At 39.3% G+C, this 15,326-nt stretch overlaps 1 protein-coding gene across 1 annotated transcript; it reads left to right on the plus strand.

Annotated features, from left to right (window-relative positions):
- Nucleotides 1-1,341: 1,341 nt before the first annotated feature.
- aimp1 (aminoacyl tRNA synthetase complex interacting multifunctional protein 1) lies at nt 1,342-15,121 on the plus strand. The gene is made up of 7 exons (XM_005797625.3): nt 1,342-1,441; nt 5,327-5,457; nt 7,458-7,571; nt 9,399-9,560; nt 10,461-10,669; nt 12,526-12,694; nt 14,847-15,121. Coding segments are annotated over exons 1-7 (954 nt in total). The 5' UTR covers nt 1,342-1,439; the 3' UTR covers nt 15,014-15,121.
- The last annotated feature ends 205 nt before the right edge of the window (nt 15,122-15,326 follow it).

The raw sequence follows: 15,326 nt of genomic DNA on the forward strand, positions 1-15,326 counted from the left end.
CTGTTTTTATTGTCTGAATAAAGAACAAAGAAAGTACATGTAATAATTCAACAAGGAATCAATGCTGACTAACTTCATCAATATTCTTTATAATTAATTTCATAAAGGCCTTACTTTGATTCCGTCTACATATTTCATATATGTAGATTGTAGGCATGTCTATTTTGTCTTTTTTCTTCATCATAAAGAAAACTTTAGGGAGATCTTCAGTTTAACAGATTGTAGAGAAGGTTTGACTCCTTAGAAGAAGAGGAAAATATCATTCAGTAAGTAAAAGCAGTATGCCTTCCTGTCCAACCTTCCCTGAAATAACATGTCTTTCTAATGTTGGATATTGTATAAAAAATAAACATAACAAATGAATTCCTCACTAAACACACATTTAGGTTTTTTTCTGTCACTGATGGAAGAAATTTGGAAGATATAGACAAAATTGAAAGATGTAAGATCCAACATAAAGTATTCATCTTTTATTAACCACACATGTTTTGCTTTAAATTTCTGTTGGTAGTAAATGCTGACCTCAAACATTTGTGACCTTTACTGAAATTTAGACTTGGATAAAACCATTGAGAGTGAGTCTTATTCTGGTCTTGTTTAAATAACACAAACATTAACATTCTAGACAAAGATAATCAACCTGAGAACATTAGGACACTGTATACTGTTTTTAACCAAGCAAACTCTCTTTAGTGTATAGATCTGCAGTGATTTACAGATCCCTTTTCTACATATATCAGATTATTCTTCAGTAGGCTAGACTTTGCTTGTTTCCTTAAAATAATATGTGTTTAGCTTACGGTACAGCAGGTAAAATGTAAAAAAATAAATCAAAAAACATCAATTTTGTCACAATCACCCAAGAATTTCTAATTTGCCAAAGAAGATGGACACTTCGGAATCTTATAAAGTCAGGTTTATGATTACGTGATTCTTTGTATTTCTGGCTTTCAAACGGCACCATCTGGAGTCACATATTAGGGGGCAACACTCTTTAGTGTAACACCTGTTCAGAGGGGAGGGGTGTTAGAGAAATTAGTATACTGAGTGACGTTATTTTTGTGAGACAAAGCAATACAAGTACATACAAAAGAAAATCCGCAGAAAGTTGTGAATGAAATAAATTAGTGTCACCATAACATGTTTTTTTAATTTTATTTAACTGATGTGATTTCATTTTAAGCACAAAAGAAAAACAGGCAACTTCCGCTGCCTCCTTCAGTCAAGCAGCACTCATCGATTTTCACAGCATCCGGATGTCCGCAGGAAACGCCTCACTGTGGAAATTCCTTCTTATCCGGATAGTGTGGAGATCTACACACGCTGGGGACCTAACAGAGTTTTCCGGAGCTTCCTCCGACATGCCTGCTAGTAAATCAGTAAGAGGCTAACTGTGCAGCTCCTGCTGTCCTTAAAACGTGCTGGGACTGCAGTGGTACATGTAAGTTTTGTGTTTTGTTTTTATTGTGTCTTGGTTACGACACTAATTACTGTAGTGTATGATAAGCCTTTTGTAACGTTCAGCTAATTACTATCAGTTCTAAATATTGTTTAAAGTGAAATAAGCTGATTTAACTGACGCAACATTGAGTGAAGTTCACAATTTTAGCCTGCTAAGGAAATGTTCCAAGTTAATTCATGTAATAAACAAAATACCGTTATAATAGGAGTAAGAAGTGATAGTATAACTTAAACATAGACATGATTAGTTTGTGCTAAAATACCAATCAGTGACACATTACTTTCAGTTTCATGGAATACCTTTAGAAATTACAAATGATTCATAACTGTCTACATGTTTTATGTAAAGTGGCCATAAATGACAATAGATTAATGGCGATAATATTGGCAAACATTGCAATGACAGTATCAGGTGCGATTTATGCCTGTTTTCTTCTTTCTTCTTTGGTTTGCTGTTTCTAACCTGTAATTCTCTTTGTAACCTTTGACATTTTTGGCATTGACATTTGTGTTTGGTGTGAGCGTTTGTGGCCGTGAAATGAACTCGGTGATTGTTCCTATGGAGAAAGTAGTCCCTTTTTGCCGGTTCCAGTCCCCATCACGTCCATCTGTCATCGTGTCCCTGGGTAAGACACTTCACTGTGGCACCGGCATCAGCCTCGGTTCTGTCAGACTTCCTCTGATAGATTGATGCGACTACAGTCCAGTAGTTTGCCATCCTAAAGTAAACGTGTCTCTATACAACTTTTCCCTTTAAACATATACCGATATTGCAGCTTTGAGTATTGTCCGATACTGACACAATATCATATCAGCACGAATCATACTTTTATTACTTATTTTGTAGTGTGAAATGTTAGAACAGACTTGATCAAGTGATATTACTCAGAGAACAACAGTCAACCACAATAGGTATGAGAACAACTGACCCATTTAATAATATCAACCGATGGGTCTGCTGCAGGATAGAAATCATGGAGCAGACTAAATACTGGAGCGGAGTGCTTCTGTCAGTGTGCTTATATCGGAGATTTCACATGCAGATCGATATATTCTGATACTTGTTTGACTGATATTGGACCGATTTCCGATATCAATATTGTATCGGACCACCTCTATTGTAAAGTGTCTTTGAATGACCTAATAAGGTTTCATAAGTCTGATGTCATTTCATTTAACTGGTTAAATATTACATTTAGCATGAAAAACACAACTTAAGAATCCTTAACATATATTAACCAACAATTATTGCACTCCAAACAGTCCTTTGCTATGTGAATATTGGCCGTATGGATCTTGCGATTGCAATAGATTAGCGATATATTATGCAGCCCCAGTTTAGATGTTCTTCTGGTTAAATATTGATGAGCTAATTAAGCTGTGACAGAGCAGGGACACATATAAAACATGCATACTGATTATTTCTAGTTATGAAGTTATAGTTTGAGTTTAGATTTTGCAGACAGAAACTGGAAGTCGTAATGACCTGAACTCATTACATCAGTTTGTGCCTCTGCTGCTACTTCTTTGGTGTGGTTGAGTGCCTTTAGTTAATTTTAGTTGTATATATTGTTATTATTATTATTGTGTGTTTGTTTATTTTACTTATTGTATATATTTGACTTTTTGCACGGGAGTTGCAATAGAAATTTCGTTGAATCCTGTTCAATGACAATAAATGCTATCGATCTATCTATACTGACAATGACATAACGTCCAAATGTTTTAAAAGTGTCGGGTATTAAAGGACAGCCGGGTTTATCTCCTGTGTCCAGGTCAGTCTGACTCTTGGCTTCTTCTAACTGATTACGTGCGGAGCCTCCTGAAACCTGTAGGTGGCGCTGGCTCTCTGTCTCCATTTTGCCTGGAAGACAGGTTGTTTGGTGCATTCCTACTGACTGTTTCTTCTCAGGAAGTGAACCGTAAATCTGGAAACACTTCCACATCCTGGCAAAAAAACACTAAATAAATGTGGCAGTTTTACATGTTTAATCTGAACCGTCTGTGTGGGCCGATTTTTAGCTGCGCAGTAACAACTAATAACGCCTAATACACAGTTTATTGCTCAGAGGTTCACTCGTTCTTTTTTTTATGATGTCTTCACCACTGGAGCTGTTTAATTCAGATCAGTTTCTGCTTTGATCCCTGATCTGATCAACTCCAGCCCTTCTGTGTTTTTAATTTCCTCAGTTTTCATCTCCAGCCAGCTTTTGTTTTTCCTGTAATATATGAGACGTTTTCTGCTCCACGCTGCAGCATTGGAAAAACTTCTTCCGCCCCGACTCGAAGTCTATTCATTTCTATTTCCCAAAGTCAAACTGATCTGCAGCTTTGAATTAACACATTTTTAATTAAATTTGTCATTATTCCACTCATTTCTCCAGAACTTTATTTTACATACTCAGTGCATCTATAAAGCTTTCACATTGCTTCACTTTTCACACATTTTATTCCAGCTTTATTACAAATGGTATTAAATTAATCTCTTTCCTTGGGAATTTATTCACAAATCAGGATGATGTGGATTTAAGTTTTTGAGTGTTTTACAATTTTTTTTAAAAATAGAAAGCCAATAAATAAAGTTTATGTAAGTATTCATACCCTTTGAGATGAAGCTCAGACTGGAGTTTCCACTGATCATCCTGGAAATGTTTCTGCAGCTTAAATGGAGCTCAGGCTTTTCACCATAACATATTCTGCTGGATGATAAATTGTTGTTTTGAGACGTTTTTCAAATAATATATTGATATTTGGCATAACATGGCAAATTCACACTCTCAAAGACCAATAAACTTAAATTTTGTAAAGAACACTTAAGACTGGAACTGAAAGATATTTTAAATATTCAAAATAAAACCCTGCGCGCACACACACACCTGTCTATATCAGATCCAGTAGTTGACAGAAACACGAAGCATGAATTAAAGGAAATATGTGCAAACCTGAGAGACTCAGATCTGGGAAAACATCCAGAAACATTTCTGCTGCTTCCAACATCCCAGAGAGCAACTATGTTGATATATTGGTGCATTATTTATGCGCAGGACCCTACATCTTCTTTTTCCCAAATATCCACTTTGGTCTGAGGTTTTATATATAATCATTTGAATGATATTTAGTGGAGTTTTTGTGTGGATTAAAGGCCAAAACGCATAAAAATGTATTAATTTCCCAGATATCCAGCTACGTCTCAACTAGCTTTAAGTCTGACTGTGATTAAAAATGTTTCTCAATATTTTCTGTCATTTGTAATTTCTTTTTTAGAAAAGAAAGTGAGAAAAAAAATTATTAAAATTGTAAATTGGATTTTATTTATAATCTGTCACACAGCTCTAATTACTGTTTTTTTTTTTTTTTTATCACACATCATCTCCTTGTGGCAAAATTCACCAATATTATTGCATTCACCATTTGTCTTAATAGCTGACAGCTCTAATTACACAAATAAATTCCTCTGCTTCATGTTCCATATTTCAGTTATGATATGTGTCCTGCAGCCGGCCTGTGAGTCTGACCAGTAACAGGAGACTACAGCATCCGTTTTTGTTGAGACTGCCTGAACTCAGCAGACGTAACTCTGTGGTGATTCTGTGGTGAAGCGCTTCTAAAATGTCAGCTTTGGAGCTCAAATGTTCATCTTCCGCTTCTGTTTGTACACTGAAGTGTACAAACACTAAAGTGTACAAACAGAAGTCACTAAAGTTCACCCTGCGACTCTAACCTCACTGTTCACCGCTGTTTACTACAATTCAAAACACTTTATTTTGTTTTTGTTTTTTGTTCTTGAAGCGCGTTCAGCTCTCTGGTCTGCAGATTTCGTCTTGTTTCATAAACACGGCTGTTTGTTGTTTCTGTTTCCTTCCAGGTTTGTCGCTCGCTCCCTGATCAAGATGTCGACTCCCAATCCGCTGATGAGGCTGGAGCAGCGAGCGGCTGAGGCCGACCAGATCATCGAGTTCCTGAAGCAGCAGGTCCAGCTGCTGAAGGAGAAGGCCTGTAAGAAGCTCATCCTCACGTTAGCAAACACAGTGATGGTGTGAAACTCTGTTTGCACCCGTCACGCTTTCCTATTATCTGCATGTTTGTTCCACTTCTGTGTTTCAGAACATCAAACTGATTTATATATTAGTCAAAGACAACACAAAGAAACATAGAATGTCTTTATTATTACGCAACAAAAAATCCAAACCTTCATGATCCTGTGTGAAAACAGGACTTAAGACTTTTAAAGACCATTATGGATGGAATTTAAGACCTGTATCTCCAAAGAAATATTTTAAAGTTTGTTTAGCAAACAAAGCTAGCTAGCTAACAAGAGTATGTTAGCAGTGGGTCACAGAACGTAGTGAAAACCCCCAGAAAATATACAATTAAATAGTCCTGCCAAAACAAACTTTAAGACCTGTGATTCAATATTTAAATGAATTTAAGACATTTTAAAGGCCTTTACTTTATATACATGAATTTCAGACTTTTTAAGACTTTGCACCCTAAACCCAGTAACTGGTTGGGTAACTCTTGGCAACAACACCTGCAGTAAAGTGTTTGTGATAACTGGCTTTGAATCTTTCCAGCTTTGGAGGAATGTTGACCTACTGGATGAAATGTTGTGATGTTTTGAGCAGCTCACCTTCACACTGTTTATTCTGTTTATTTACTTATTTATACAGAGACAATGTGCAGCATTTCATGAACCTTTTAGTAGGAGAGATGCAAAAAATGCTGATTTCCACCAGCATAAAGCCTCACAGGGCTGGTTTTTCACAATTGTTTTATTTCTACTTTAAAGGATTTTAAAACTGCAATGTCTATAAATAAATGAAGAAAATGTGTAAATTTCTTCATTTAAGAAAAGTACACATTTTCTTAAATGTGTACTTTTAAGAAAAAGTGGTTCAGCGTTACGGAACAAATAAGCACAACTGAACAGTATAAAATATTTTCAGCGTCCTTGTTGAACCAAAAATGTTTCCAAATGATTGATAACCCATTTTTTTGGGAATGAGCGTCTCCTCTTCCTCCTTTTCCTCCTCGACCGGCGCTTCAACATTTGAAAGTTTTTCATTTCTCTCAGCCTCACCGTCTCTTTCACTTCTTACAGGCTGCATAGGGTGAAGTCATGTGACTACAGACTGTACACACAGCGCAGCGCCTTAAACAGACATGAACAAACTTTACCTTCATAAAGCCAAAAAGACAAACAAATTTTCTTTTTTTTAAAAACACAAAAAATACTTACTTGAGCAAATTGACGTTGGTCGTCGTCATAAATTTCAGTTTTGGTTCATTTCTAATTTGAAGTTGGCCACTCGTTTTTTTTGCAGAATTGTTGTCATTAGAGGATTGGAGGTCATCACTCTGCCACCCCCGTGTTTCACTGCTGGTTTGACGTTCCTTTTCTAAAATACGGTGTTACTTTTACACCAGATGTAACGGGAGACGCACCTTCAAAGACTTAAACTTTTTTCCCGACAGTCCAGAGACTATTTTTCTCAAAGGTCCTGGAGATCATCAAGATGTTCTGGGAAAACTGAGACGAGCCGTAATGTTCTTCTTTCTCAGCAGTGGTTTCATCTTGAATCGCTGCCATGCAGGCTGTTTTTATCCACTTTTTCACAAAGACACATGCAGGTTAAACACTTTCATTTAAAAACTGACTTTCTGTTTGCTTGTGGAGTTTTTGGTTAATGCTTTTTCACATCACTCTAAGGGAGCGGTGGGCTCTGATTCAGATCCGGAAATATGATTTCACTCTCATTTTAATTTAAATGAAAGCATCACAACATACTCAATGTGTGCAAAATGATCATTTTATTTAAATTTAGAGTCATAGTGCAGATTTGTCTAGAAAGAAAGGTTCCAGCTTTTGATTGAAAATGGACGTTCTCTACGTCTATTATTTGATGAAAAAGGTTGAATTGAAAGGTGAGCAACTTTTATTTTAACATCCAAACCCTTCTACGTAATTTATATATTTAAGGTTGTTTTTGTTCCAGCGGTCCAGGCCAGCGTGAGAGAGGAGAAGAGACTGACGGCGGAGAACGCCAAGCTGAAGAACGACATCGAGGGGCTGAAGAAACAGCTGCTGGAGAGAGAAAAAAGGAGAGGAGGTATGTTGACTCGGACTGATGAGGACAACATGTCCGCCGGTAGTTGTGCATCTAACATGGGTCGACCTTTTCCATGAAGGATTTGCGGGAATGAAATCGGTCTGGAAGAAATAAGTTGTTTAATTGGGTAAAATTGGAAATCTTCAGGAATGTGTTCCAACACACTGGACACAACGTTCTTCCAATCGGGACCATGCTTGATTGCTTAGCTCAATCACACATAGATAAATACTGTCAGGGCTCCTCTGATCTGGTTTAAAGATTAAAAGACTAACTTTATAACCCGACTTCAATGCCCTGCAGGGAAATTATCCATCGGTTGCTTCAGTAAATCCTCTTGTGATCAAACAGGGTTTCAGTTCACAGAGAAGTCCGACTTTGTTCCATAACTTTAAATCTAGAGTCAAGTAGCGCCTTGTTAAAATTTCAAACTCGATGCAATACTAAGAAAAGTACTAGACACTTTTTCTCCCCAGTTGAGAGCAAGGCCTCGATGTGATGCTAATATTTAAACAGATTGCATTAGCTCATGTCATCTGGGAAGATAGATTAATTAATGCTCTTTCTATAAAATTACAATCATGTTTTAAAAATGCAGAATTTCTGTAATTCTGATGTTTCCTCCTCCCACTTGTTTTACCAACTCCATAGAGTCTTTGCTGTTTTAAGAATGGATCACAAAACAAGTTCATCATGAAGTTATCTTTGAAATATTCACACCAACAGGGGAACTTTGGTGTATTTCTTTTACTTTAAGCTCCTTTTAGATGCACATGTCTTGACATCCACCAGGGGGTGCTGCGGCGCCCCTGCATCCCAAAATCTCACATCCAAACTTCAACTGTTGAGTGTGAACTGTTTGAAGGAAAAGCTCTGATAGTTTATGTTTTATGACTGAAGTTAACCCAAATCTGGTAATATTATGGGTCAATTTAAGAAAAAGTATTGTTTAGCAACTAAGTAATATGCACAGCTTACAATAAAATTTTACAAGGAGTGCTCATGAAAACACATGAAATCACAGGTTGTGATTTGGCTAGCGCCACACCCTGAAGATTCAAACTTATGTCACCAACTCAGCTCAAAGTTTGCATCACTTCAGTTCTTTTAAAGTCTTAAATCTATAATTTCCTCAAACTAAAAGGAATAAACCGCAAACCACCAGTGTTCAGTGTTTGTTCCTATGTCGACTATCAGTGGGTTTCTGGCTTGACTCCAGTGCATCAAAGAGTCACAAAAGTTGAGTAGTTCCTCTTTTTTGTTTTTGCCAAGAAATAAGTTTCTATTAACTGTCAGCAAAACACAGGAGACCTGAAGCTTCTGCCTGCAGTTCTAGTGAACCGGATAGTTCAGATCTTAACATAGAATTAAGGTAATTGAACGCATCGTGGCGACGGAGGCGTTCTTGCAGACCGATGTTTGTCCGACTCCGGCTCTGCATGTTGTGGTAGTTCAAACATGAGGCGCCCCAAATGACGGGTCATTTCTCCTGGAAGGCTGAGCGCCGGCCGCCGCTCGTTGTTTTCCGTCTTCGCTGCCCTCCGCTCCATCAGCGGCGACACGCTGTCATTTAGAGTGTTTGCTTCAGGCAGCCGTCCTCCCACTGCCTGAGTAAATAAAACCGCTCTGGGTCATTTAGCTGGTCCGGGTGGTGCAGCCGTCTCTGCACCGGACTGGACTGACTGGACCGGATTGTCTGAACCGGACTGAACTGACTGGACCAGATTGTCTGAACCGGACTGGACTGACTGGACCGGATTGTCTGAACCGGACTGGACTGACTGAACCAGATTGTCTGAACAGTCTCTGCTGTTGTTCTCCCTGCAGTGCGGGACGTTGCCATGTCGACAGGTGACGCCAGTGCTGATGTGGGTTCGAAGCCCGCTCCTCCCAAACCGTCTGCTGCTCCACCCTCTGGTTCCCCGCCCGCTGCTGCCCAGAACCCCCAACCCAAAGACGAACCCAAGAAGAAGAAGCAGGAGAAAAAAGGTTGGTGGAGGAAAGTGGAGGAGATTGTTGGGTTTTGATCAGTGGAGATGATTGATTATGGCTGAAATGACTAATGGTCTCAGCTGCTGTTGGTTTTATTTCCTCTGTTTGACTCCAGGAAGGAAAACAAAACATCCAGAGATTCTAAGATCAGAGAAGCTAAGAGCAAAAAAGTTTCGTTTATTTATTAATGTTCAGATTTATGATCAGGCAACAGATTGTTACAGGCTCCGTCCATTCATTCGTTCATCCCTCCCTTCCTCCCTCGTGTTTAACAACTATCCATATATCAATCATGAATTCACACTGAGTCTATTTTGTTTAAACATTATATCTGAGTTAAAAAGGACTGGGATCAGTGGAAACATAAATTGGGGAAAGTCCCGGCGTTCAGTCAGTGATGTTTGGTTTTGTTTGTGTTATTCAGTTTTGTTTGCTGCGTCTCATTCTGAACATTTCTGACGTCTTTACCATCCTGAAGATCCCAGCCTCCAGACTTCAGTGTGATTTGTGCTGGAAGACCTTCTCTCCCCCGGCTGTGTTCAGGTGGAGACGTTGTTCTGATTATCGTCCTGGAAAAGGAACCGCTGAGGTTAACACAAGGCCTTCCTCCGGCCATTCATCAATCCGGTCTGGTTCCAGTTCTGGGAGGAAATTTAATCAGATTCCAACAAAAATGTCCTGCATTGTTTCAAGTGGTTTTTAATTTCTGTGATATGTATAAGGCCAGTATCAGTTTGGGACCCATTCATCTTTTTAAACAAATATTTGTATTGATATGCACAATTATAGAGCATGAAATCAGCCCCAGCTGCTCGTCTTTTGCCACATTCAGGCCAACCTGACCTTCCTCCAAACCGCCTGGTTTCATGGTTTTTACTGGAGTTTTTCTGCTTTCAGGAGGTGAGAAAGCAGAGAAGAAGGCAGCGGCTCCGAGCCAGGAGGACGCCAAGGTGGACGTGTCCCGTCTGGACCTGCGTGTTGGATGTATAATCACAGCTGAGAAGCATCCGGATGCCGACAGCCTGTATGTGGAGCAGGTGGATGTGGGCGAGGCGGCGCCCCGGACCGTGGTCAGTGGACTGGTCAAGCACATCCCTCTGGAACAGGTACGCAGGCTGAACCGACTGCCTGATCCTCGTTAAACACAAACGCTTTAATAACAGTTATTAAATATTCATTATCATAACTCCAAATTATTCGGAGGATTGAACCCAAACTGCTTTGAACAGATAAGTTTATGGACTTGAAACTATTAAAGAATTGAAGTAATTTAATAATTCTGAAGTACTAAAGTGTCCTTTATAACATTTGTGTTGGTCTAAAATAAATTAAATTTGGCTCTGCATGTACACATCTATAATTTCTGAACTTCTAGCAGGTGCCTGAACATTTTATGCAGTTTATTAAACCACTAAACTTTGACAAATCAGACATTCAGAGATAAATCTGTTGGTCATCTCCTGGGATGAACCTGAATACAAAACGTACAGAAATAATTATGATTCCGTCCAATGATAAATATAAAGCCTAGGGCTGCAAGTAAAAATTATTTTAATAATCGATTAATCTGTTAAATATTCTGACACAAATTGACACATTTTTTATTTAACCACTTTATCTTATTTTATACAATATTACAAATACAATAAAAATCCAAATAAACAAATCAATTTAACTACTTTTTCAAATAATAAAATAAAAATATTTTACTGCCTAGAATGCAATAACATAGCATTAATTCAGAGGCACGAGGACAGCTGACCAGCCGGGTCTTTGTGTTGAAATAATGTTGACAGGAAATGTGAAAATATGAGGTAATTATGTTACTGGAAGACATTATTTATAGATCAAGTTGCCTGAGCCAAGTGTGTGTCAGAACAGTTATTGAGCGAGTGTGTGTGAGATAAAAGTCACAAGCCACACAATATTCTTTGTTCACAAATATAAGCGCTAACTTCTTCCTCAGTGGATCTTTGATACAAACCTCTGAAAGTGGGACTGTAAATCAGCTTTTAGAGTCGCACCAAGCAAGTGGTGAAGCTTTAATCCCTGGAGCGAACGCTGGTGCAGTTCTCTCTGAAAACAGCCGTCACAGAGGGACCACACGGTGAAAGACGGCGTTCCCGATCCGATGGACACGTTGGAACTTATTTAACTATCCGGCTTTGTCGTTCATCACAATATTTTTATTAAAAAATACTAATTAATTTTGATTAATTCATTACATTTTTTATGTGTTAAAATCTATGTAATGAATTAATCAAAATTAATGATAATAGTTTGTTTCCCAATAAAAGTTCCTATTATTGGACAGTTCTTGTCTCTGGATACTTTTTGGTTCATTTAACAGTATTTTTGTTGCCAAAACTACTTCAGGATGCAATCTTCTCTGTTTCTTAATTATAATATATAATAATATTTTTCTGTGTTGCTGCAGAGACGCAGCAGACTGTTTCTGTCCGGATGGTCTGCGGATCAGTCGGTAAATCTGCAGCGAAATTCCTGTTTGACATCCTGGTGGACAGATTTAGATAAACAGCTTATTACCGTCAATCTGTCCAGCTACCAGCAGTCAGAGACAGGAGGTGATACATCACTGGTTTTATGTCTGTTCTGCTGACCATAATTAAATTATTGGCGTAAGTCTGGATCCCAGGACTTGGACTGGATGATATTGGGAGGAGTGTTTGGGGAATTTTCAACCATTACTGCTCAGTTTAGAATATCTGGTGTGTTTATGCAGCCAAAATTGTCCACAGAGGAAAACACATCAGTGTTTTCAGATTTATGTTGTAATATCTGAAAAAATAACATTATTTTATGAAATGTTTTGTCTCTGCCTCAATGAAGGACATTTTGGGAATGTTTGATAAGTTCCTGTTTGTTTCTCCTGAAACGGGGCGCGGACAGAACCAAAGAACTGGGTTCCAGATTTCACTTTCTGTCTCGGTTTCCTCTGCAGATGCAGAACCGGATGGCGGTGCTGTTGTGTAACCTCAAACCGGCCAAGATGAGAGGCGTGGTGTCCCAGGCCATGGTCATGTGTGCCAGCTCGCCAGACAAAGTGGAGATCCTGGACCCTCCGAGCGGATCCGTCCCCGGGGACAGAGTCAGTGTCCAAGGCTTTCCAGGTGTGTGTCCGTCCAGAAGAATGGGAATCTATGGGTCATCAAGCCTTCCTCAGTGTCCACAAATACTTCCTATCCTTAGGAAATGAGGGGTGCCATTAAAGCTTTCAGTTGGCAGAAATGACATCATGAGTTTGAACGCTTGAAGACGCCACAGAACGGGTCTCTAAACCCATCTCAGGGTTCTGTTTGCTGCTGTTTAAATGAACTGTGACTGGTGGGCTTAACGGCCAATCAGACTGTAACCTGACCGTCTTGTTGCAGTTTGCTGAGGAAATGAGCGTCCTAATTATTTCTTAGGTTTGATCCAAGTGAACGAGTTTTGAAAGGAAACCACGTCCCGTTGACTTCCTGTCTATTAAAGCAACCTGCAAAGACGACAACAGGTGTCCATGCCCTCCATCCTGCAGCTTTTAGGTGCGTCCCATCTCCAGCACACCTGAATTCAATTAACAGCGATGGAATGATGAAGGAATTCCTCCATTTAATTCAGGTGTTGGAGCAGGGATACAGCTGAAGTTGCAGGATAGAAGCTTTCTAAGAGAAGGAGCAAGCTTTGTTTTCAGGATGAAACCAGGAAGTTGTGATCCCTGCGTTTCCAACTGCTTCCTTTCAGGCTGTTCTTCTCTTCAGCTGATACTAAACACATGAGGAAGCATCACTTGTAGTTGCTCTAAGAAAACAGAGATCTTTGGACTTCAGCCCTGTGAGTTTGCAGAAAGAGCAGCCAGATGTCATCAGTCTGGTTTATTAAGATGAAAACCAGTAGTGGGCACCGTTAGCCAAAGAGCTTGTTGCACTCACCCTAAAGCCCTAATCATAAAAAGTAGTTCTGCTATCGCCAAAGCACTCCACCAACATGACATTTAGCGAAAGCTAATGCTAAAGAGCAACAAAAACATGGCATTTATTGAAAGAAAATTCTAGACTGCTTTGATTTTGTTGTAATTAAGGAAAGCTAATGCTAAAGCACAACACCAGAATGGAATTTAGATAAAGCGTTATTTTAGCCGTGTTTATACCCTCCGAAAGTAACGAGGTGAAGGTGACAAAAGGCTCTCAAAAAACTTCATGTGTGATTTTTTCTAGATTTCTCCATGTTTTTGTTTAATTAACACTCCTGGCTGTTTGTTCATGTAAGTGTTGAATTCTCTGCATCCCTCATTCTTTAGTTTGTTGTTTACACACCACTTGCTCAATAAAATTTCTTGGAAGAAAAGAGAGGAGGACAGGAGAGGAAACGGAAGTGCTGCATAAACAGACTTCAAAATAAGAGCATGAATATAAATATCTAACTACTCGAAAAATTCTTAAGTGTACAGAGGAAACTTCAACGTAGATGTTTAGCCAACCTCAAGTTTACAAAACAGCATTTAAATTTGCGCTTTACTTATGGACAAATTAATTTAGGGGAATCATTCTCATGTGAATGATTTAAAATCCTTCTTTAGTCATGTTCTCATATAATAACTGTAACAGTCTCTGGATGTGACTGCAGACTCAGTTAGAACACACAGCGACGTTGCCATGTTGTTTAAGCTGCAATTTTTTTAGTCAATAGGAAAATTACAACATATTTAGGCCAACATGTTCAACTATTTGGATCCCTCCATGACTCTTGTAAAAACAGCAAAAATACATGGAGGGTTTTTGCTCACCTCCTGTTTACTTTCTTTTCCCCCAATAAACCCTGCAGTGTCAACACACCGTCTATAATTACTCACATTTCCCAAAAGGTGAGCGGTTGCAGCTCACTTTTTCTGCCTGAAACGGCTGAGGATGTCTGCTGGAACCCAAACATCAACACAAGTTCCCAATTAGAAACTCTTTCAAGCTTCTGATTTGATTAGCTGCAAGCCAGCCTCCAGAAATGAAACACGGTTACATGAGTTTTGACAGATGCTAAAGAAGATCAGAATGGTGGGATGAGAACTTCACCTCTCCGTTGGGTTTCCATGGTTTGGATTACCGCTGAGAACAAACAGGCGTTTTATGAGGCCGAGGCTCAAATGGAACATGACGGAAAGTCAAACTAAGTGTATTGAAGTTGTGTTCTCTGCAGGTTATACAAGGAGGGGAAAAAAGTTCTGGTAGCAGGAACCAGCTGTTTGCTTCAGGAGAACTTGGGTTCAGACTTTGTTTTCCTCCGTTTCAGGTGAACCAGACAAGGAGCTGAACCCTAAAAAGAAAGTGTGGGAGCAGGTTCAGCCTGAGCTGCGCACCGACGACCTCTGCGTCGCGACCTACAAGGGAGCCGCCTTTGAAGTGGTCGGGAAGGGAGTATGCAAAGCCCAAACTATGAGCAACAGCGGAATCAAATGAAATAGCAAAGCTGCCTGGAATAGCTCGGTGTTTACTCTGCCGATGACCGCAAATGGTGATGAATGAGAGGAAATGCTTTTAAGATGTTTAATAAAGCATTTGGATTGAGCTGTGCTGAGTTTGTGTGTCCCAAGAATCTGTCCCGTCACTGTCGCCTCCAAACTGGATCCAGTCATGGCCCATAAAGTGTAATCAGGACAGCAGCATCTGTGCATGAAGTCTTCTCTCCTGAGGAACATCAGCCTGATTGGGCTTTGATCTTCAGGCTGTAGGACCTAATGAAAGAGACCAGGGAGAAGTCTCTGGGCTATTG

The sequence above is a fragment of the Xiphophorus maculatus genome, chromosome 5 (assembly GCF_002775205.1).
Source record: "Xiphophorus maculatus strain JP 163 A chromosome 5, X_maculatus-5.0-male, whole genome shotgun sequence".
Taxonomy (NCBI): domain Eukaryota; kingdom Metazoa; phylum Chordata; class Actinopteri; order Cyprinodontiformes; family Poeciliidae; genus Xiphophorus; species Xiphophorus maculatus.

Bases quoted from the DNA above. Each gene is read 5' to 3' on its own strand.
- aimp1 (XM_005797625.3), top strand. The intron at 10,670-12,525 runs GTACGCAGGCTG...TTTCCTCTGCAG, and splicing joins AGCACATCCCTCTGGAACAG to ATGCAGAACCGGATGGCGGT. The intron at 12,695-14,846 runs GTGTGTGTCCGT...CCTCCGTTTCAG, and splicing joins CAGTGTCCAAGGCTTTCCAG to GTGAACCAGACAAGGAGCTG.